Here is a 25,105-nt window from a genome sequence, read left to right as displayed (position 1 = left end):
TTGGCTTAATGAAAGCCAATGAAGTTTAACGCATTGGTCCAACAGACCTTTCGGGCATTTGGGCGGAAGTGTCTGGGAACGAGACTACTTAAATCTTAACATAATATTAACATAATCTTCAGCAGTACATGCTAAGCACAGTGTATCTATGAGAAGATATTCAGCAGTTTGCTCGTACAAAAGTCCTACAATTCCGAAGCGAGTATAAACCAAGGCAATAATTAATATTAAATACATTTAAATACATTCATAAAGTTCTTCATAACCAACATCAGGGAGATGTGACCAGAGAGGTGGTTGAGTGGATCCTGGCTATAAGGGCACACTCTTGCCAACACACATTCTGGTGTGACATGTGCGATGTCTTATTGATCTATGTTGCTTTGGCTGTCTCCATGTGTGGATCATTGTAATCAGGGGTGGGGCTGGCCTTTTAAACACCTGTGCTTTGTTTCATTCAGGGAAAACAAAGAGATTTTTAACATTTCTTTTAAAGAGACAACACACATTTTCTGCCATGCCTCTGTCAATTGATTTGGCTTTAATCAATGGTTTCTTCTTGATGTTGTGTACATGTTTTCATGCCTATGTCACCTTTCAGAGGAAATCAAGGAACCTATCCAGATCTGATGTCGTATTAGATGGGTCAAACCCTGTCAGAACATAGTTTGCTTTTGCTAGATTCTTTTCTTTTCTTTTGTCTAGTATTGGTATACATGGTCGAAATGATGCACTCATGTTTAGTATTTGGTCGACAATACTTTGTATGCAATAACCGTCTGGGACCCATTGACCCCACCAGGTGCTGGGTATCTTCTCTGGTGATATTCTGCCAGGCCAGCCATCTTTTTGCCAGGTCTTTTTGCCCAAAATCTTACCATCAGAAAATGAAATGCATGTTCAATAGGATTTAAATCCAAACATTGACATGGCCAGTCAAGAACTTTCCACTTTTTCGCCCTGAAAATCTCCCTAGCTCCAATGGCAATATGTTTTGGGTCATTGTCTTACTGTATGATGAAGCGCCATCCAATGAATTTGGAAGCATTGCTTTTACTCGACCAGACAAGATATTTCTGTACACTTCAGAATACATTCTGCTGCTACTGTCAGCAGTAACATCATCAATTATGATAAGTTAGCAAGTTCTAGTGGCAGCTATACATGCCCAAACCATAGCATCCCCTCCACCATGTTTCACAGATGAGATGGTATGCTGTAAACCTTGGGCAGATCCTTTTTTCTCCAAACTTTCCTCTTGCAATCACTCTGATAATATTCATCTTATCTGTCCACAAGACTTTTTTCCACACCTCTGCAGGCTTTTTAGGTACTTCTTAGCAAACTGTAACCCGACTATCCTTTTTAAGAATAACTAGTGGTTTGCATCTTGCAGTGAAGCCTCAGCCATTTGCGATTGCTGAGCTCATCAGTGCTTGAAGTCTAAGGTTTTGACTATGTTTCAGATTTTTCAGCTTTCACCATTTGTCAATTCCTTTGCTATTGTAATGTATCTAACACCTTGTCCTTTGTTGGGAATGATATTTAAGGAGAGGGACAGCGAGATATTCTTTGAGTTTTGGGTTAGGCCCATCACGGGCATCATTCTCCCGCGTTGTCCTTGACGCACGTTAACGTATGGTTAAAACTTACAGACGTATGTTGTTTTAAATTGTGTTAAATTGGTTATTTTGTTGATACTCTATTCTCATTCTTCCTATGGGCATTAATGTGATGTTGTGCGCTCGATAAAGGTTCTGTTAATCAGGGCTGGCTCTAGCCATTTTGGTGCCCAAGCATTTTTCCTTCTTTTGCATTATCAAATGTCTAAATTAAGCACTCATGTTTAGTATTTGGTCCCCAATCCTTTGTATGCAAAAGTGCAAAAGTCTGTGACCCATTGACCCAACCAGACGCTGGGTATCTTCTCTGGTAATGCTATGTTGCAGCGACTGTTGTTGTTTTTTTAGGATGTTTTGCCCTAAGTCTCCTCTTGAGCAAATGAAATGCATGTTCTATAGGATTTAAATCTGGAGACTGACTTGGCCAGACAACAACTTTCCACTTTTTGGCCCTGAAAAATTCCCTAGTTCCTATGGCAGTATGTTTTGGGTCATTGTCCTGCTGTATGATGAAATGCTGTCCAATGAGTTTGGAGCCATTTACTTGTACTTGGACTGACAAGATGTAAATAAATGATTCTCAATTATGGTGAGCATTCTTTGGTTATCCACTGGAAGTCTTCCTTGGCCTACTAGGTAATTTGCGATTTCTGAGCTCACCAGTGCTTTCTTTCCTTTTAATGAAGTTAAATGAAGTTCCAAACTGTTGATTTTGGTAGGTTTAAGGTTTTGGCTATGTTTCATTTTTTTCTGATATTTCAGCATCATAATGGCTTCCCTGACTTTCAATAACATCTCTTTGGTCCTCATGTTGACAAGACACCAATAGCAGACTGCACAAATTATGTGACGGAACACACCTGACGAACACACTTGTCAAGCCAATTGTCCTATCACTTTTGTGTAGCCTGAAATAGGGGGATTATGCATAAAAGTGTTGGAATTTCTGAATGATAAACCAATATGTACATTATATAAAAAATAAAAATCTCTACGTTTTTATTTCAAATCCAAACAGAAGAAAAAATGCTTCACTGTCCCATTACTTACGCACGGTACTGTATAACCTTCTGTGGAAAGGGTTTTACATGGAACCCAAAAGGTTTCTTCAAAGGGACAGTGGAAGAAGAACCCTTTTTGGTTCTAGGTAGCACTTTTTCAAAGAGTGCAGGATCTGTGATGGGTCTGTCTGTCTCTATCTACGGTATATTTGCTTGAATGCCACAGCCTATTTAAGTATTGTTGCTGACCATGTGCATCCCTTCATGGCCACAATTTACCCACCTTCTAATGGCTACTTCCAGCATGATAATGCACCATGTCACAAAGCAAAAGTCGTCTTAAACTGGTTTCATGAACATGACAATGAGTTCAGTGTTCTTCAGTGGCCTTCCTTGTCACCGGATCTGAATCCAATAGAACATCTTTGGGATGTGGCACAACGGGAGATTCACATCTTGAAAGTGCACCTGAAAAATGTGCAGGAATTGCGTGATGCAATCATGTCATCATTGACCAGAATCTCAAAGGAATCAATGTCACGAAGAATTGAGGCTGTTTTGAGAGCAAAGGGAGGCTCTACCTAGTATTAGTATAGTGTTCCTAATAAAGTGTTGGGTGAGTGTATATCTAACTATCTTTGTTTTTGCTGGTCTGTAGGATCTATGATGGCCGTCAGCCCGTCCTGTGTATCATGGACACAGCCATGATCAAAACCATCCTCATCAAGGAATGCTACTCCCTTTTCACTAACAGGAGGGTAATACGCTAAATTGAAGTTGTTGTATGGGGAAAAAAACATAAGGGCTCATTAAATAGATAATATCATTGTTATTATAGCATTATTAATATTCGGTTAATTTTGCAGTATATAATCATTGTTATTTTTCTAGAATTTCTATCTCAACGGGCCTCTGTATGACGCCGTGTTTATCGCTGAGGATGATGCATGGAGACGGATCCGCAGTGTCCTGTCTCCCTCCTTCACCAGTGGGCGGATCAAAGAGGTACAGTCCCATCTCTCCTCTCCTTCTTTTATTCATTCCAACAACACAAATAAATGAATGACTAACAACTCTGACGTGTGTGTGTGTGTTTATGTGATTTGTACTATGTGTATAGTGTGTATTCATTGTTGTTTGTTGTTGTGTGAAGCAGCAACTTTAATTGTCTAAGACAAATTTCCATCCGGGACAACAAAGTATATTTAATCTTATCTTAGATAAGTTCAGTGGTCAGATGACAGAGTTTAGAATAATAGTTCATCTTTGGAGTCACTTATCCCTTGACTATATACATAATGTATCCTGTATGAATGTATATTCTCAGGCTATATAAACATTAAAATAATTCCTGTTTCAAACATGATATTAACCCATGTTTTGCACATATTAATCCATGTATCAATCATCATATTTTTCCATGTATCCTTCCCAACTCAGATGTTCGGGATCATGAAGCAGCACTCTGGTAATTTGGTCAGCAATCTGAAGAAGACGGCCGATAACGAAGAGCCCATTGAACTAAAAGAGTGAGTATTTCTCTCCGAGAAGATAAGGTGAATTTGTAATTTCAGTGAACTCCCCCTTTAATTTTGTGGTTGTGGTTCTGGTGGTCAAAGATTTTGTGGTTGTGTTCCAGGTTCTTTGGACCATACAGTATGGATGTGGTCGTCAGCACTTCATTCAGTGTCGACATCGACTCCCTCCACAACCCCTCTGACCCCTTTGTGACCAACATCAAGAAAATGCTCAAGTTTGACATCTTCAGCTCACTGTTCCTCACAGTCGGTACAACTACCTCCATATAGCTTTCAGTCTCAATCATTTTGTGCTTAATAAATGAAGCTATCGATTTCATTACACTGTGGAAACACTCTATGAGACCACCAGTAGCTCTCTGTCCTTCCTGGCCTACAATCTGGCAACCAGCCCTCACATTATGACCAAGCTGCAGGAGGAGATAGACACTGTTTCCCAACAAGGTAACCCCTCTGCAGACTCCTATATAGTACTATTCATGTGGAACAGGAAATATGATAGTGACAGTATTTTAGAGGGTACTGATGAGTGTGTAACCCCTGTGCACTGCAGACTCCTACAGTATCTATTACTATTGCTTTGGAACAGATGGTTAGATAGGTGACAGTATTTTGCAGTGTGCTAATGTGTCTGTAGCATCCCTGTGCAGACTTCTGCCCAGTATTATTCATTTGAAACAGGAAGTAGATAGGTGTTGTTGGAATCTTCAGAATAGTTAAAAGGCCAGTACCTGAGGACCTGAGGGATCTACAGGGTATATACCTTAAAAGCATGTCTGACATGCAGTGGTGTGCGTGACCATAGAGTGATTTCTAAACTAATACAATTATCTTAAAATAAATTATAAAACGAACAGGTTATCAGTGCAGAGACTTGTATGATATGTGCTCTCCATCTGACTCGTGCTGCTGCAATCTGTATCATTTGCCAATAGCTTTCTTTGGTCGACCAGACAGGAGAGTGTTACAGTAATCAAGGCTGCTAGTAATACAAGCATGCATTTGTCATTCAGTGTCAGCCTGGGAGAGGAAAGGTTGCACCTTTACAGCTGTGTTCTGTAAAGGTCCATGTAGTATTCAACCTTTTTAAAAGCTTCCTAAAGGTTGTAATGACTATCTTTAATCGGTAGCGATCAGGGAACGAGATCCCTTGAAATAAATATGTCATTTACAAACGCTGTTTTGGTTCGGAAAACACGCTTTTTAAAATGGAGTGTCCTACCTGGTTTTTGCTCGAATGACTAGTTCTGTGACATCCATATGTCCGCAATGCATTTCACCAGGAAATCAATCAAACTGTTTGACTGGTGCTACAGAGTCGATAGTTGCCCTTAGTTTGGTGTTGAAGCTGGTTAATAAATCATTATCACAGGAGGAAGCTGTTGATGGTGTACTATTCATATTCATCATCATGAATCTCATCTGCTCAGCGACATGGCTAGATAAATAATAGAGGATGCAACAGGAGTAAGACCCTTTGTAATCACTAGGTCCAGGGTGTGGCAGTGGTTATGGGTGAGCCCAGTAACTCGCTGAATAAAGTCCGTAGAATTCAAGAGATTCATCAAATCCATGGCTGTCGAGTCAGTCTCATTGTCCACATGTAGGTTAAAATCACCAATGATAATAATCTTAGCATAATTTGAATGAAAGGTAGATGGGCCTTGGATGAAACCGTGATCTTTACATTTCTCATCCTTGTCATCAGGTGTCTTTATCACTCATTACTGTGCAACAGGAGGCTGATGGAGGTAGAAATGGGAGGACAGCTCATTGTAATTAGAGCTTGACAGACATATCTGATATTGGCCTTAAAGAAATATCGGGGAGTTATTCACCATGTTATATATAATATAGAGGAAACTGGACAGCACTTATTATGGATCATTTAACACAATTACACATGACACAACTGTGTTAACAGAGACACAATACGTCCTGCTCCTGTACATGTTTGTATATACTGTACATTTCCCCCTATGTCTGCTAAGGGCTTCACTGCTTTTTCCACTGTTTATGTGGCACATAATATATTTATATGTAATTGGCCACTTACGTAAATGTGTTATTTTATATGTATGCACTTTATCTTGCATGTTTACAGACTCCCCCCATTCAATTTCACGCATTTCTATTTGGAGTATAAAAGGCACTAGATCACCTGCGGGTATATAAGCTGTGGCTTGCGCTGCGTTCTTCAGTTGGCAGTTAATACCTGAACCAGTAAAGACTGAGGACCAGACGACTCACTAGTGTGTTTTCCATTTATTCTTAAGCATAAGCATTAATACAGTTTGTCATTAATGTAGGCTTTCTATTTAGTGTACCGTTAGGCATAGTAGCATATGAAGTTTGTAGTCTGTTAGCGGTAATTGCGCTAGCTTGGTATCCTAAACGAGGACGAGTTAGCACTAGTTTGCCGTTTACGATGAGTGGTTGTTGTCAAATGACACCTGACAAAACATGTCGAAGGGAGTCTGGTGTAACGTTTGCCTGACTCCACTGATACAGATGTATGTGTAGGATTTAATGTTAGAGTGTTTTGTAGTTTACATTTTCTTTGTTTTTCTTCGTTTTCTCCTAACGGTTAAGAGAAGGTAGACGGTTAGAGCCAGAGCCCGAACCGCTGATGAACAGCGCTGTAGTTTACCGTTGCCAAGGCAACCAGGCAGCTCACAGGTTGTACCATATTTCTAAATCATTATTTTGATATAATACTGAAATGTTGATATTATATTGTTATTGTTTTACATTGTAATTTGTATTGTTCCAACTAAGTTCAGTTGGCAGTTAATACCTGAACCACGAGTATGTTTTCCATTTATCCCCCCCCCCCTATACTAACCCTAACCCCAACCCCACCCAGAGACCTCTTCATCCCCGCTACCCCCCTTGTACAAGTTCTCTCCTGCTAATACAAATAAAATGAAATAGCCGACTGCCTATGGCCCCTGGTGTGAGCATTGATTACTTTGTCTTATGATGACTGTTGGATAGATGATTCAATTACTTAAACAAATGTATTGTTGAAAGTCGCTTTGGATAAAGGCGTCTGCTAAATGCCATGAATGTAAATGTAAATTACAATGGAGGGCCATGTCCAGAAACGACCCCGAGCCCCTACCACTGATCTATATACCTATATCTATGTCTGTGTTTTGTCTATTAATTAATAATATGATGATGATTAATCCCAACGACGTATATTTTCCAAGAAACAACATGAGCATATCTGTAATCAAATAAATATCTCCTGCGTCATAATGCTGTTGTCTTGATGACGCTGCTAGCAATGACGTAAATTTATGTAAAAGTCACTTTGGTCACTTGAACCTCCAGTTGTCAAATAGCCTTTGCTGGTTGTCATTTGTAATGTGTTACGCTCATTAGTGGAAATAGATTCAATTACATTTCAACACAATGGAGAAAAACTGGTGGGACCCGCCGCAGGTAAGTTTGCCTTGCTCTATTTTAGTTTAAATAAACGGGAATACTTTATATTAAATTGCCCCAATACTTGGGCCAAATGTCCAAGGACGTAGGATGTATCTTTCGAGAGGGGGTGCTGCCTAAATGTTGTGTAAAGGGCTGTGCCATGGCTGCTGGTGGGCCGGTCGATCTGTGGGCTGCGGGGCCGGTGAGCGACACGATGTGTGGGCTTCGCGCAGATCCACCCTACCTTCATCGAATAAGCACTAGGCCTACAAGCTCCTGTATATTTTCAGCCTACCTCAAGTCCGTGAACTGCCTTCAAGTAAACGCAAAGCTGTAAGAAGCAGGGCTGAAAATTAATCAAATCAAGCTCTATCATCCGTGGTGACAACATGTTACTGTACACTTGTTTGTATTCGTATGTTATCGTCCAGTCAAAGTAGCCTACAATTCAAAGCAACATTTCCCCCACAATCAGGACCTAGACCTACTGCAAAGAAATACTCTTAATTGGCTACACTTTGTTGTTAGATCGCTGTGAAGTAATTCATCCGACTCGGCAGACAGTTTGATCCCAACATCAAGTCAAATCGCGGTAATTTCGGTGAGGGCGCAATTCCAAAAACAGCTGTTTGTCAGTGAAAGAGCAGCGTAACAGCCTAAAAAGTGAAACGGGACGAGCTCAATCGTTGTTACAGAGAGAAATGTGGCTGCAAAATCAACCATTTTAAAGATCAACATTAAAACGAGACAGATTCTCTTTTTAGCTTGACAAACGCAAATAACCTATAGAGGAGGGACTATCGAAGAACGATGATTGACAGAACAATATCAAAATGGTTAATTTGATGTTTTCAGGTAGGCCCTATCTAAAATATAACCAAACATAGTTGGCACTAATAGGTCTTAATCGACAGGACCTTTCCTTAAGTAAGTCGTAAGTTGACTTTGCAAAGGGCCTACAATTACTTACTGTACAGGCCTACATAATTTGCAATATAAATTGTGTCGGATATGTTGAATAAAAGGTAGATGTAGGCCTTTTTTAAAGGCAAAACTAGAGAGCCCCTTTTGGGAAATTGGGAACGCAACAGCCTATTCTTCAGAACATTGTGAGGTACCGCAATCTCTTTGCGAGGGAAGCCTGTTATCTAACACAATCATATTTCTTGACGTTTCCCTGTCATTGTGTCTGTCATCTCCATCAGGAAGTTTCAAAGCCCTATGCTACTGTATTTGATAACTACCCACTCACCCCATTCAGGATGGCTAAACATAGACAATATGTAAAGATCACTGGAGACAACTGAATGGTTTTATACTCAGAAAAGACAAATACATTCATAGAGACATTCTCGAGACTGCACCTGTAGTGTGTTCACTGTATGTCCACAGGAGTGTAAAGAGGATCAGGCTGCCCTGATGATGGAGGCAGCAGGACCGGCAGCTTTCGCAGCCTACACCCCACTCCCACAGAGGACATCAAGACGGGCCAGGCACACGAGAAAGAGGGCCAGAGTGGCTAAAGAAAGAAAGGAAGAGGTGAGAGCGGAAGAGGTGGAGGGAGCCCAAAACCTTCTGCATAAGGTGAAGGAGCACACCGATGCAGAGAAGGAGAGGCTGATGGAGGAGAGAGAGAGGGTGGACAAGGACAGAGAAATGGTGGACAAGGACAGAGAAATGGTGGAGAGGAAGAGGAAGATAGTCAACCATCTTAAAGATAATATGGAGAGGAAGAGGAAAGTGTTGGATAGAGACACTGAGAAAGTGAATGAATGCAATGCAATACTCAGTTGCATTCAAAAGACGCAGGAAAATAACAAAAAGGATTAGGAGGAGAGGATTGTCCAGTTGGAAATAAAGGCGAAAGAGGTGGAGGAGGTGGAGAAAGTGACAAAGGAGATGGAGGAGACTTTCCAGAGGGAGATGGAAAAAACAAGAAATGAGATGAAGAGGAGAGAGAAGGAGGTGGAGGAGAGAGAGAGGGTGGTGCAGGAGAGAGAGAAGGAGGTAAAGAAGAGCGAAGAGAGATTAAAGATGAGTGAGAAGGAGACCGAAACAATGGAGGTGATGAAGAGAAGGGTAGAAGAGGTTGACAGAGAGATGGAGAGAATCCTAGAGGAGAAAGAAATGGAGGTGAAACAAGTGAAAGAGAGGATGGAGGTGATGAAATGGGCAGAGGAGGAGAGAGAAAAAGACAGGAATGAGAAGAAGAAAGAAAAGGATATTGAATGGATGAGAAAGGAGTTGGAGGTGATGAAGAGAGTAGAGGAGGTGGAGAGAGAGAAGGAGAAAATCCTGGAGGAGAAAGAATGCGACGTTAAACGTGTGAGAGAAGAGATGGATGTGATGATAAAGAATATGGTGGAAAGGAGGGAGAGGGAAGTGAAAGAGGAGATGAGGATGAAGACAGAGATGGAGAGAGAGAGGGAGAAGATTGAAAAGGAGAAAGAAAAGGTTATTGAATGGATGAGAAAGGAGATGGAGGCGGGTATGAAGAGAGAAGAAGAGATGGAGAGAGAGATGGAGAGAATCCTGGAGGAGAAAGAAAGGGAGGTGAAACAAGTGAAAGAGAGGATGGAGGTGATGAAATGGGCAGAGGAGGAGAGAGAGAGAAACAGGAGTGAGAAGGAGAAAGAAAAGGATTTTGAATGGATGAGAAAGGAGTTGGAGGCGATGAAGAGAGTCGAAGAGATGGAGAGAGAGATGGAGAGAATCCTGGAGGAGAAAGAATGTGACGTTAAACACGTGAGAGAAGAGATGGATGTGATAAAGAATATGTTGGAAAGGAGGGAGAGTGAAGTGGAAGAGGAGATGAGAAAGATTACAGAAGATGTCGTGAAGTGGATGAAGACAGAGATGGAGAGGGAGAAGGAGAAGATTGAGAAGGAGAAAGAAAACGATATTGAATGGATGAGAAAGGAGATGGAGGCGGGTATGAAGACAGTAGAAGAGATGGAGAGAATCCTGGAGGAGAAAGAAATGGAGGTGAAACAAGTGAAAGAGAGGATGGAGGTGATGAAATGGGCAGAGGAGGAGAGAGAGAGAAACAGGAGTGAGAAGGAGAAAGAAAAGGATTTTGAATGGATGAGAAAGGAGTTGGAGGCGATGAAGAGAGTAGAGGAGGCCGAGAAAGAGATGGAGAGAATCCTGGAGGAGAAAGAAATGGAGGTGAAACAAGTGAAAGAGAGGATGGAGGTGATGAAATGGGCAGAGGAGGAGAGAGAGAGAAACAGGAGTGAGAAGGAGAAAGAAAAGGATTTTGAATGGATGAGAAAGGAGTTGGAGGCGATGAAGAGAGTCGAAGAGATGGAGAGAGAGATGGAGAGAATCCTGGAGGAGAAAGAAATGGAGGTGAAACAAGTGAAAGAGAGGATGGAGGTGATGAAATGGGCAGAGGAGGAGAGAGAGAGAAACAGGAGTGAGAAGGAGAAAGAAAAGGATTTTGAATGGATGAGAAAGGAGTTGGAGGCGATGAAGAGAGTCGAAGAGATGGAGAGAGAGATGGAGAGAATCCTGGAGGAGAAAGAATGTGACGTTAAACACGTGAGAGAAGAGATGGATGTGATAAAGAATATGTTGGAAAGGAGGGAGAGTGAAGTGGAAGAGGAGATGAGAAAGATTACAGAAGATGTCGTGAAGTGGATGAAGACAGAGATGGAGAGGGAGAAGGAGAAGATTGAGAAGGAGAAAGAAAACGATATTGAATGGATGAGAAAGGAGATGGAGGCGGGTATGAAGACAGTAGAAGAGATGGAGAGAATCCTGGAGGAGAAAGAAATGGAGGTGAAACAAGTGAAAGAGAGGATGGAGGTGATGAAATGGGCAGAGGAGGAGAGAGAGAGAAACAGGAGTGAGAAGGAGAAAGAAAAGGATTTTGAATGGATGAGAAAGGAGTTGGAGGCGATGAAGAGAGTAGAGGAGGCCGAGAAAGAGATGGAGAGAATCCTGGAGGAGAAAGAAATGGAGGTGAAACAAGTGAAAGAGAGGATGGAGGTGATGAAATGGGCAGAGGAGGAGAGACAGAGAAACAGGAATGAACAGGAGAAAGAAAAGGATATTGAATGGGTGAAAAAGGAGTTGGAGGCAATGAAGAGAGTAGAAGTGGTCGAGAAAGAGATGGAGAAAATCCTGAAGGAGAAAGAAGATGACGTTAAACGCATGAGAGAAGAGATGGATGGGATGATAAATAATATGGTGGAAAGGAGGGAGAGGGAAGTGAAAGAGTTGATGACAAAGATTACAGAAGATGTCGTGAAGAGGATGAAGACAGAAATGGAGAGAGAGAAGGAGAAGACTGAAAAGAAAAGAGTAATGGCGGCGAACCTGGAGTTTGCCAGAGAGAGCATGGAGAGGGCTTTCCATAAAGGGAAACAAAATACAGGTATGCCCTCCATTATCTGCTTACAGTGCATTCTAAGGATGATCCTTTTGGCTTCTCAAATCACCTCAAAATAATTTAGATTTTATCTATACAAATGATAAGACAATTTTTCTCTTTCAGATATTTCAACACAGAGACAATTCTGGAAATCCACAACTATCTCGAACTTACTACCACAATAACTACCCTGCATACTACCACTATAACTACACTTGCCGTTTCAATTCTCTTTCATTAAAGTCATATTCAAAGGCAAACTGTGTGTCATGTTTGAAATGCTGTATTTTACAAGTTGCATAGCTGTAAACTATGTTTAGTGATGATGAGTTTAGGAAGAAAAGGTATGTAAAAAATGAATACTCCTGCACACACGATTGTTACCTCTGCTTATTTATTGTGTTGACGTTTCGGTTTATGACCTTTATCAAAACATTTTTATCTGTGAGGTCTGTATTCCTAACACCACAAAAAGACAAAGTGGTGGTGTTTGTGTTTTTTACATTTACAAGTTGAGGAAGAAAAAACATGGCACATGTATGCACATGGGTTAGATTAGAAACAATCTGGGTAAACCTTAATTTGAAGAGGTATGCATGAGGTCTGTTATGTTTTTCTCTATATGCCATAATATTGATTACAATGATCAACATATTTGTACCCTGAAAAGAACCCAAACTGAACAAGTTCCCCATTATAAGTACCTGGGCATTTACATAGATGATACACTTTTAAAATACATGTTGAAAAAGTGATCAAGAGTTTGTGAGTTAGACTTGTACTTGTTTTGTAAAGAAATGTCTTGCTTCACCTTTGATAATAGGAGGAAGATTGTCTTGGCAACGCTCCTCCCTGTCCGTGATTATGGTGACACAATTTAAAATCACACGACAGCCTCAATTCTTAAACCACTAGACCCGATTTATCACTCTGCTCTGCAGTTCATTTGTAGGCATGTTTTCTGTACCCACCATTGTCTTTTGTATCAGTCTGTGGGTTGGGATTCTTTGACGTTGAGAAGGGCTTATCATTGGATTTCATCTGTATATGAAGCAGTTCTTTTAAAACTCCCATTTTACCTCACATCATTGCTTTTATGGCGACTTAGTGGCGATCAAACTTGCAGCTTGTTACTATTTAATGTGCTACAAGTGATTACAGAATTGAGAAGAACTTTTTAGCTGCTGTGCTCCTCAGATATGGAATGATCTTCAGGCTAGACTGAGGTTGGAGCACTTGGTCCCTTACACTTGTACCATCATCTGCTTTTTAGTGGACAATATATGCAATAAATACCTTTTTTACACAAACATCTTGAATCAGAATGGGTCAGCCCTAGCCTCTTACACAAACAGGGTCACAGTCAATGGGTACAAAACTGGAGCAAACGTGTGTATACCAAGATACTGTACCTCGACTCCTTTCCATTCCAAAAGAAATGTGTCCCTTTCCCTTCACTCAAATGTTGTGGATGACATGTACATAAAGCTACACACTGGTGCAGGTGTGATGTTATGAGAGCTTTAGCATTTAGCATTTCCTGTGTCCAGGCGTTCTATTCACTTCTAATAGGACAAATGAAGGTACACTTGCCTCATAAGGCTCATTCTTGTTTCATTTGTCCTATTAGCTCCTACTGACCTCACTTTACACAGACACAGAGGAGGAGAGACTCAGACTCATTAGAAGTTTATTACTGGATCAGTTTACAAAACAAAACAAAACTGCATGGAGCGTACAGTACAGCAGAGCTTGGAGTACCAGACATGAACACACACCTCACATGCACACACACATCGGAGCTGTCACAGTGGTATACCTTGGATCACACACAGACACACACACACACACACACACACACACACACACACACACACACTCACTCTCTCTCAGGGCTGCATGCGGATAGCTCCATCCAGTTTGATGACCTCTCCATTGATCATGGGGTTCTCAGCCAGTGATGTCACCAGGTGGGCAAACTCTGCAGGGTCTCCCAGGCGCGAGGGGAAGAGCACTTGGCGGGCCAGGAATGAACGCACCTTCTCAGGTTAACCCGCCAGGAGAGGAGTGGAGAACAGACCTAAGGAGAGGGAGAGAGAGGTTGTCTGATATGGAGAGGAAGGGGGGGGGGGAGGAGTGTGTGAAAGAGTGCGTATGTATGTGTGTGTGTTTACTGACTGGGTGCGATGGTGACCACACAGATGTCCATGGGTGCCAGGTCTCGGGCGATGGGTAGAGTCATCCCAACAATACCCCCCTTAGAGGCTGAATACACAGCCTGACCCACCTACAGAGAGAGAGAGTGAGAGTGAAGGAAGGGGCTGTTGAGACAGTGTTTGTGTGTGTGTGTGTGTGTGTGTGTGTGTGTGTGTGTGTGTGTGTGTGTGTGTGTGTATGTGTGTGTGTGTGTGTGTGTGTGTGCGTGCGTGCATGGTGCAATGGAGGTCTTGGCGATCTGTTGGTTCTTGTGTGTGATTGGCTGACGGTACTGCAGCATGTTGACCTCTTCCTCACTGCAGGGTCTACTACAGTTGGAGCAGTCAGAGAGCACAGCCTGGGCCCCTGCAACCAAACATACACCCTGAAATATGGTTTGGACAAAGGATCCCAATGTCAAGATAATATTGCTGTAGGGAGGCTAGTCTATGACACAATACCATGTGGAAATGTCAATGATTTTCTAAAGATGAGTGGATAGTGGATAGTGCCTGGTGGGGTCGCAGACTTCAGGCAGATTGTTGACCTAATACGAAACATTAGTACTTTATTTGGACATTATATGATACTTTTGAAGCCCTGAAATAGTGGGAGTATGTTTACAAATGTTTTTTTAAAAACCCATTGAATTAAAGTTGAGAATCTCTACTTTGACCCCATAATATTTGTTTGATTTCAAATCCAAGTGTAGAGCTAAAAGAACAGAAAATGCTTCCTCTTTCCAATACTTATGAAGAGCACTGTATTCATGTTAATCAGTTGCTTCATTACTGTAATATGTGATGTGTTTTGAACTAGTATTTTGAAATACTGTTTTTAGGAGCCAATGATATAAAACAAGTGCATACATGTAAAGAACATAACACATTTTTAGAGGAGTTCAAATATGTAAAATTCAGTATTACTCGAAAGAAAATATTTGCTCAAAAATATTTGCCCCATAGTCCTTCTTGAATCAATGGGTCTGCAAACTATTAAAACCCGATAGGGATCAAACAGGCAGCAACTATTAGCAGGATGTTAAGATAAAGGCCGACAATAACATCACTGAGTGTTGCCCTCTGCGCAGGGATCCCCTTTCAATCATTCACTAGCCATGGCTTCAACTTCACCTCTCACATACTCTTTCGCCTGTGTTTCATGATCTGAAACACAGGTGTCATGACGGGATAAAATAATCACTTCAGCAGACGTGTCCGGGGTTACTCAGAAGAAGCGATTGAACCTGTAAAGATGGGTTACCTTCCGTACTTCTCCACCGAGACATGGACTCTCCTTGCCTTACTCATCTCTCTGATCGTAGTGTAAGAAGTTTTAATAAAAAATATTATTTGTTAGTTAGTTAGTTGTGATAATACATACAAATGATAGTATTGATAATTACAGTTATCTAACAGTTTCAATGATACCTATGACTTGATCGTTTTGCTTTTGTTTCAAGTCAGACCAGGTATGGATACTGGCCATATGGAATATTCAAAAAACTAGGCATTCCTAGTCCTAAACCCATCCCTTTCCTCGGGACGATAATGGGATATAAGAAGGTTTGTAGAGATTAAGCCCATAAACAACAACATTGTAGACTCATCCATGATGTGTGTTGTTGTGGTGAAAGCCATGGGAGCTGAATATGAATTGTTTTACCCAGAAAAATGGGCAATAAAGCTTTTGAACGAAAACGAAAAGAGAGGAGTGAGAGCCGGTCTGTAGTGGAAAAGGGCCATCATAGACTAAGCCACAGTTCAGGTTTATGACAAGCATTTATGAACTGGCTATTTTTTATTTTATTTTTTTTGTTCCCAGGGTGGTTTCACCAATTTTGACACAGAGAGCTTCCAGAAATATGGGAAACTGTGGGGGTGAGTCTGCTAAACTGATCCTGGTTATTGTTAACTATGATGGATATATATATATCTCTCAGTGTCTACAGTATACACTCTTAAACCAGGCGGACACCGTGCGATTTTCACAAACACAGACGATCCAACCGACGAAATGGTCTCATACACCAAGACAAATGATCTGTCTTGATGCAAGTACACTGCCCAAGCAACAATTTCATGCTTCCACATTAATAATTTGAATCTGTTATTGAACGATTTAAGTTTTAAGCTTTTAAGTATTCTGTAGTATGGTCCCAAACACAACTTGTGCGTTGCCAATGTTTGACAACATCCTGGATTCTCATTGGTTGAGGCTCCTATATTGCCTCTGAGCACGTCTCAAACTGCATGAATAAAGAGGAGCCACGACATGTCAGAATTCAAATCGGAAGTGATTGTGTCTTCCCTCCATGTCATTGAAAGGGCAAAAATGTAATTAAAAAAATAAAGAAAAAAAGGGTTCTAAAAGGATTCTTTGGTTGAATAACTCTTATGGGTTCCATTTGCAGTGCCCTGCGTAAGTAATGGGACAAGCATTTTTTCTTCTTTTGCATTATGCAAATGTCCAAATTAAGCACTCGTGTTTAGTATTTGGTCCCCAATCCTTTGTATGCAAAAGTGCAAAAGTCTGTGACCCATTGACCCAACCAGACGCTGGGTATCTTCTCTGGTAATGCTCTGCCAGACCTATATTGCAGCGATTGTTGTTTGTTTTTTTAGGATGTTTTGCCCTCCTCTTCAGCAAATTAAATGCATGTTCTATAGGATTCTATAGGATTCTCTTTTTGGCCCTGAATAATTTCCTAGTTGCTATGGCAGTATGTTTTGGGTCATTGTCCTGCTGTATGGTGAAATGCCGTCCAATGAGTTTGGAGCAATTAACTTGTACTTGGACTGACAAGATGTTTCTGAACACTTCTGAATTCATCCTCATCAAAGGAGACAAGTGAGCCAGTTACAGTGGAAGCCATACATGCCCAAGCTATAACACCCCCTCCCCCATATTTCACAGATGATGTGGGATGCTGTGGATATTGGGCAGTTCCTTTTTTTCTCCACACTTTACACTTGCCATCACTCTGGTACATGTTTTTCCAGAACTCTGCAGGCTCTTTTAGGTACTTTTTAGCAAACCGTAACCTGGCCAGCCTGTTTTTGTGGCTAAGTAGTGGTTTGCACCTTGCAGTGTATCCTCTGTAGTTCTGCTGGTGAAGTCTTCTGCGGATGGTAGTCTCTGACTCATTGACGCCTACCTCCTGGAGAGTGTTCCTAATCTATGGGGCAGTTTTTATTTATTTAATTTTTTAATTATGGTGAGCATTTTTTGGTTATCCACTGGAAGTCTTCCTTGCCATTTGCGATTTCTTAGCTTTCTTTCCTTTTAATGAAGTTCCAAACTGTTGATTTTGGTAGGTTTAAAGTTTTGGCTATGTTTAATTTTTTTCTGATATTTCAGCATCATAATGGCTTCCCTGACTTTCAATAACATCTCTTTGGTCCTCATGTTGACAAGACACCAATAGCAGACTGCACAAATTATGTGACGGAACACACCTGACGAACACACCTGTCAAGCCAATTGTCCCATCACTTTTGTGTAGCCTAAAATAGCGGGATTATGCATAAAAGTGTTGTAATTTCTGAATGATAAACCAATATGTACACAAATAACATCAAATAAAAGATGAGAATCTCTACGTTCTCATTTCAACTCCAAAAAGAAGAAAAAATGCTTCACTGTCCCATTACTTTCGCACGGTACTGTATAACCTTCTGTGGAAAAGGGTTCTACATGGAACCCAAAAGGTTTCTTCAAAGGGAGAGTAGAAGAAGAACCCTTTTTGAACCCACCTTTGGGATGTGGTAGAACAGGAGATTCACATCTTGAAAGTGAACCTGAAAAATCTGCAGGAATTGAGTGATGCAATCACGTCATCATGGACCAGAATCTCAAAGGAATGTTTCCAACATCTTGTGGAATCAATGCCACGAAGAATTGAGGCTGTTTTGAGAGCAAATGGAGGCCCTACCCAGTATTAGTATAGTGTTCCTCATAAAGTGCTCTGTGAGTGTATATCTAACTATCTTTGTTTTTGCTGGTCTGTAGGATCTATGATGGCCGTCAGCCCATCCTGTGTATCATGGACACAGCCATGATCAAAACCATCCTCATCAAGGAATGCTACTCCCTTTTCACTAACAGGAGGGTAATATGCTACATTGAAGTGGTTGTATGGGGAAAAAATCATAAGGGCTCCTTAAATAGATAATATCATTGTTATGATAGCATTATTAATATTAGGTTAATCTTGCAGTATATAATAATAATTATTTTTCTAGAATATCTATCTCAACGGGCCTCTGTATGACGCCGTGTTTATCGCTGAGGATGATGCATGGAGACGGATCCGCAGTATCCTGTCTCCCTCCTTCACCAGTGGGCGGATCAAAGAGGTACAGTCCCATCTCTCCTCTCCTTCTTTCATTCATTCCTTTATACAACACAAATAAATGAATGACTAACAACTCTGATGTGTGTATGTGTGTGTGTGTGTGTGTGTGTGTGTGTGTGTGTGTGTGTGTGTGTGTGAGAGTGTGTGTGTGATTTGTACTATGTGTATAGTGTGTATTCATTGTTGTTTGTTGTTGTGTGAAGCAGCAACTTTAATGAATTAATCCAAGACAAATTTTCATCCAGGACAATAAAGTATATTTGATCTTATCTTCGATAAGTTCAGTGGTCAGATGACAGAGTATAGAATAATAGTTCATCTTTGGAGTCACTTATTCTTTGACTATATACATAATGTATCCTGTATGGATGTATATTCTCAGGCTATATAAACATTAAAATAATTCCTGTTTCAAACATGATGTTAATATATGTTTTGCACATATTAACACACTGCCAATGGTTTGCGCTCTACTCATTTGACAAACACATGGGCCCTGTCAAGAACCAACCTCTAGTTCCTAAATGCTGGACACTTGGAGATCTGAGTGGATTGGATACAGAAGTGTCTAGGGATAGAGCCTAGGAGTTGTTTCTGGACAGGGCTGTGCATTGAATAGGATTGGAGTCACGTATCATGGTATTTCCTGTTCCTGTTTGTAACCGTGGCATTTCCTGTCCGTCCAGCATTCTTCCCCTTCATGGGTCCTGTTATGGCAAACATGGAGGTATCCCTATTCCCTGCCTCGGTCACAGATTTCTTCTACGCTGTCTTTCAGAAGATCAAGTCCAATCGCGTGGCTAGCACCAGGAAGGTATGTAAATATAACTGATCAAATATACGATCTTCAGCCAGTATTGTGTAATACAATTGTAGAGATTTGGTAGCATCTGGTAGTTCTCATGTGATTTTGATCTGACGTAAGCCTGCTTCCAGAGTCGGGTAGATTTCCTGCAGCTGATGATAGACTCGCAGAAAGACAGCAACTCAAAGGGAGAGGAGCAGAGTAAAGGTGCCTGCCTTAAACACACACACACACACACACACACACACACACATCCACACACACACACACACACACACACACTGTATACTAGCATCTAACACACACACATACAGTACCTGCCTCAAACACCTATACCTACAAACACACCGTGGAAATACTCTACTTCGTCCCTTTCTCACACCTACCACCCCATTTCTCCCATCATCATAGGATTGAGTGACCATGAGATCTTGTCCCAGGCAATGATGTTCATCTTTGCTGGCTATGAGACCACCAGTGGCTCTCTGTCCTTCCTGGCCTACAATCTGGCAACCAACCCTCACATCATGACCAAGCTGCAGGAGGAGATACACACTGTGTTTCCCAACAAGGTAACCCCTCTGCAGACTCCTATATAGTACTATTCATGTGGAACAGGAAATATGATAGTGACAGTATTTTAGAGGGTACTGATGAGTGTGTAACCCCTGTGCACTGCAGACTCCTACAGTATCTATTACTATTGCTTTGGAACAGATGGTTAGATAGGTGACAGTATTTTACAGTGTGCTAATGTGTCTGTAGCATCCCTGTGCAGACTTCTGCCCAGTATTATTCATTTGAAACAGGAAGTAGATAGGTGTTGTTGGAATCTTCAGAATAGTTAAAAGGCTAGTACCTGAGGACCTGAGGGATCTACAGGGTATATACCTTAAAAGCATGTCTGACATGCAGTGGTGTGCATGACCATAGAGTGATTTCTAAACTAATACAATTATCTTAAAATAAATTATAAAACTAACAGGTAATCAGTGCAGAGACTTGATATGTGCTCTCCATCTGACTCGTGCTGCTGCATTCTGTATCATTTGCCAATAGCTTTCTTTGGTCGACCAGACAGGAGAGTGTTACAGTAATCAAGGCTGCTAGTAATACAAGCATGCATTCGTCTCTCAGTGTCAGCCTGCGAGAGGAAAGGTTGCACCTTTACAGCTGTGTTCTGTAAAGGTCCATGTAATATTCAAGCTTTCTAAAAGCTTCCTAACGGTTGTAATGACTATGTTTAATCGGTAGCGATCAGGGAACAAGATCCCTTATAATAAATCCCTTATGAAAAAATATTTCATTTACGAACGCTGTTTTGGTTCGGAAAACACGCTTTTTAAAATGCAGTGTCCTACCTGACATTCGGTTTGCATATAAACATGTTGTGAGTGCCAGGGGTGTTCTAGGGGAGTAGACTGACCTTTCTCTGGTGGCTGCCTCTCCCAATCGTGTGCGCATGTAGAAACACAACAGCTAATGTCCAACACTGCAAGTTCATTTCGGGGGGATATATTATTATTAGGGAGGATGTTGTTGTTTGGACAACTTCAGACAGAATTTCTCCACGATGGCAGATTTCCGGCAAACTTACTTACTCTTCTTTAAGTGATACAAATATGTTTTAGTCACATTCTTGATATGGGTTTCAAAATTATGATCTGAGTCAATGGTAACACCTTGTTTTTTTGCCTGGTGCTTAGTGTTACTGTAAGTAGTGTCTTTAAGTGTGCAGACAGTTTGACCAGGACAAGGACAAAGAGCATTTTGGCATCAGCATTAATTAATTAATTCTAAGGTCATTAAGAACCTAGTTAATAACTTAACAACATAGTGCTATCTCAGTGCTATGATCGGCACAAAAGCCAGATTGGAACATGTCAAAGGTACAGTTGGGAAGAAGGAGATTATTTAACAGTTTGAACACCTTTTTTTCAAGAATTATTATTTTTTTGCTTAAAAAGGGAAGGTTGGAGATTGGCCTAAAATCGCTAAGGACTGAAGAGTCTAAGTTACTTTTCTTCAGGAGGGGTTTCACCATGGTAGTTTTAGGTGCAGATGAACAGACCCCCACTTTGCTGAGCATTTCTGTATGACCACTGCAAAAGAGTTCATAGTGCTTCCATGTGGTGGAAGGTGGGGTAACAAGTCATCAAACACATCTTCAGGTCTTGCCTGAGTGATCCTCCTCACCTAATATTGGTTCTCTTATCTCAGAAGTATGTTGCAAATTCCTCACATTTGTAGGTGGAGAGCAGATCACCAGGTGTCTTGTGGGCGGGATTTATAAGGCTGTCAATCGTTGAAAAGAGCACTGTTTGAGTTGTTATGATTCATTATCAATTTTGAGAAATGATCCCGTCTTGGCGTTTTTTTATTGCCTTATTAAAAGCAGAAAGATGCTCTCGAAGAATATCAAGGTGGACCTGCAGTTTTTGTCAGCTCAGACTTTCTGCAAATTCTTTTAAATTTGGCCACAGCCTTTTTCAGTTTGACTGGTGCTACAGAGTCGATAGTTGCCCTTAGTTTGGTGTTGAAGCTGGTTACTAAATCATTATCACAAGAGGAAGCTGTTGATGGTGTACTATTCATATTCATATTCATCATGAAATTCTCATCTGCTCAGCGACATGGCTAGATAAATAATAGAGCGAAAATATATTTTTTCCCCACTTCTAATAGACTGACATGCATTCATGTTTAGCCAGGTTTCAGATAAAAACATTACAGTGCAGCTTTCGCTCTGAGATAAGATCAATAAAGGTTTTGCCAGATAGGGACCTAATATTCAAAAGCACCATGGTAATGTTCTCTGGGCTGTTCGGTGCTGCCCGGCCACAGTTAATGGAATGGATACCAAGTTATTCACATTTGAACCACCTGACAGTTTTCTTGTAGTCTGTCGACTGTGATAGGAAATAATAGACTATAGCACATTCTGTATTCCAAGCAGTCAATCCACTAAAAGCAGCCCAGTTTAGTGGCATTTTGACTTCTGATTGATCCTTGTGTACATCTATCATTTACATTGTTCAGTGGAATCTAAATGTATTTTCTTCTAACTATCAAGATAACATTATTTAGCGATTTTTTTGTTTATTCATGTACAACAAAAAAGCAAGTCACTATTACACACGTACATTGAAAGTAATGGCGTTCTGTATGCGGGTGTCATGAAATTAGGCTATGCAGATTAGAATAAGTACAGTACTGTGTTCATTTCCCAAAAAAAGAACACAAAAAACTAACAGCTCTTCAGATTTGCAACGAAAAATAGTTAGTTCTGGGTTTCGGCTACGTGAACGACCAATCACTAGTGCTCATGTGAGTGTAATATCCCTGTGCAGGCTCCTATCCAGTACGAGGCTCTGATGCAGATGGACTATCTAGACAGCGTGATCAACGAGTCTCTCAGGTTGTACCCCATCGACTTGAAAGAGTCGCCAAGAAATCTGTTGAGATCAGCGGCATCACCATCCCCAAGGGTATGGTTGTCATGATACCCATCTGGACCTTGCACCGTGACCCCGATGTGTGGGAAGACCCAGAGGAGTTCAAACCAGAGAGGTAATGGGCCACATCTTAACCACAACCACAATATCAATCACAACAGCAACGATAAGAGCAGTGTTCCACAAACAACCATAAAACAAACCTAAATGCGACGACCAAACACAAACAGGTTTCTTCAACCATGTATAACCATCATATTACTGTGATTTAATTGATATGTTCTTTAACCCCTCCTCCTCTGAACTCTCCGAGTGTAGGTTCAGTAAGGAGAACAAGGAGAGCATCGACCCATACACCTACATGCTGTTCGGGTTGGGCCCACGGAACTGTATCCGTGCGATTCGCTCTGGTATTGATGAAACTGGCGATGGTGGAGATTCTACAGAGGTTCAACTTCACCGTCTGCAAAGAGACAGATGTGAGACAAAATAATGATACAATGATTGTAAATATAATTTTGTACCTATGACTTTGTTGCGTTTCTATATGTAGCAGAGGTGATTTTGGAATCACACTCGCGTGATGAGGTAGCCCTGCCTGAGACATGTAAACTGAAGTGTCGCCCTCAGACCTTGAGGATGTCCTCTTGGCTTAATAGTAGCGTTTGTGTCTTCCACATGGGAGACCCGGGTTTGAACCCCCATACTACAATTCTGTACTTGCGTACTGCATGAGTATGTACTCCCCATTTAATTTCCCAGATTGCATTTTTCAGTACTAGGCGCCAATCATCCTCAGTATAGGCTACCTACTAAATGATGGAAGTGTGAGATTTAAAAAAAAAAGCTATTTGTATTTCTGCAAAACTCCCTCGAGACTTCATAGGGCCATTTTAATGTATGTCGACCCAAGAGAGGTTGTCCAGGAGTTTGAGTTTATTTGAATTTATAGTGCAATGCTACCTGAACGTAACAGTGACACTGTATTAGGTAACATTCATAGTGTAACGCTGACATCTGTTTTACTCGTTCCTTCATACTTTAACTGTGTGTCAACTCTCACCAGATCCCCATTGAGATGGACCTACAGAACACTCTGATGCCCATACGGCCCATCAAACTCAAGCTGCTGTCCCGCTGCCAGGAGTCCGACGACAACCAGCTCAAAGCAGACAGCCAGTGATGAGGACCTGCCCTGCTGCAGGTCTCTCAGTTATTATGTTACACATAGATCTAGGATCAGCCCCAACACTGGCTACTTTCAAAAATGGGCTTAAAAAAAAAAGGGCTTCGCTTTTGCCTTAAATTGAAACTAAATTGGCGCTAATAATTGCACTGTGACCCTAAAATGCACTGTGACTTTTATTCTTTTTTTATGTCTTTTATGCGTTTTTATTCTAATTTTTTTTTCATGCTCTTTCCTTTTTATCTATTTTACGTAAAGCACTTTGAATTGCCTCTGTGTATGAAATGTGCTATATAAATAAACTTGCCTTGCCTTGCCTTGCCTTGCCTCGCCTCGCCTCGCCTCGCCTCTGGGCTCTGCTGCTACTGTATGCTGCTCTCTTTGTATCTGTCTATTAGTGGAGGTCCAGGACTAGTTGTACAGAGACAGTTGTTGTCTGTCGTCTGCAGTGCAGGGATTTGCATGTGACTTGTGTATGTTTTGTACTTGTCTGGTAGTGGGTCTCTATCATCACGCTAAAAACGTGTGTATAATCACAAACTAAATCATAACATGAGAATGAACAACATGCCATCAAAACATGACAATAAATAGGTGTTAGATTAGATTCAACTTTATTGTCATTGTGCAGAGTACAAGTACAAAGATAACGAAATGCAGTTAGCGTCTAACCAGAAGTGCAAAAAAGCAGAAAAGTGCAATGTGAACAATATATACAGGTAGAGCAGTATAAGCAATATATGAGCAGTATAAGTAGTGCAGTATAAGCAGTATATGAGCAGTATAAGTAGTGCAATATAAGCAGTATATGAGCAGTATAAGCAATATATGAGCAGTATAAGTAGTGCAGTATAAGCAATATATGTATTAACAGTAACATTATAAGCAGAATAAATATAGAATGCAGTATGAACAGTATAAGCAGTATATGAGCTGTATAAGTAGTGCAGTTACCAATGTATTGGGTCTATCTATGGGTATCGTAGTGCAGCAGTAGTCAAAATGTACCTGCATTTTATCGGTTGAAGTGCCATCTCATCTGTCATAAGATTTGACTTGTAAAACTGAAAAGTAGAATACAACTAATAGCCTAAATGTATAAACACAGACCACAACCAAAAAACAACATGGG

The 25,105-nt window shown here is 40.9% G+C and overlaps 1 protein-coding gene and 1 pseudogene across 2 annotated transcripts in view; both read left to right on the top strand.

Annotated features, from left to right (window-relative positions):
- LOC310808835 (cytochrome P450 3A27-like) overlaps positions 1-25,105 on the top strand; it is a 221,489-nt pseudogene that overhangs the window by 40,441 nt on the left and 155,943 nt on the right. Inside the window, exon 2 of the transcript in view lies at positions 15,998-16,050. The product of the transcript in view is annotated as a cytochrome P450 3A27-like (transcript). The remainder of the gene's footprint in view (positions 1-15,997; positions 16,051-25,105) is intronic.
- On the top strand, positions 19,249-22,835 carry LOC310808813 (cytochrome P450 3A27-like; the record flags this gene model as incomplete). The annotated part of the gene is made up of 4 exons (XM_083675915.1): positions 19,249-19,341; positions 19,464-19,539; positions 19,744-19,904; positions 22,683-22,835. 4 exons carry the CDS (start codon positions 19,249-19,251, stop codon positions 22,833-22,835), a joined length of 483 nt encoding a protein of 160 aa, XP_083532041.1.

This window comes from Argentina silus, assembly GCF_951799395.1.
Source record: "Argentina silus genome assembly, chromosome: 8".
In the NCBI taxonomy this organism is placed as follows: Eukaryota; Metazoa; Chordata; class Actinopteri; order Argentiniformes; family Argentinidae; genus Argentina; species Argentina silus.
Note: the sequence above shows the minus strand (reverse complement) of the source record. Positions and strands in the feature narration are given on the sequence as shown.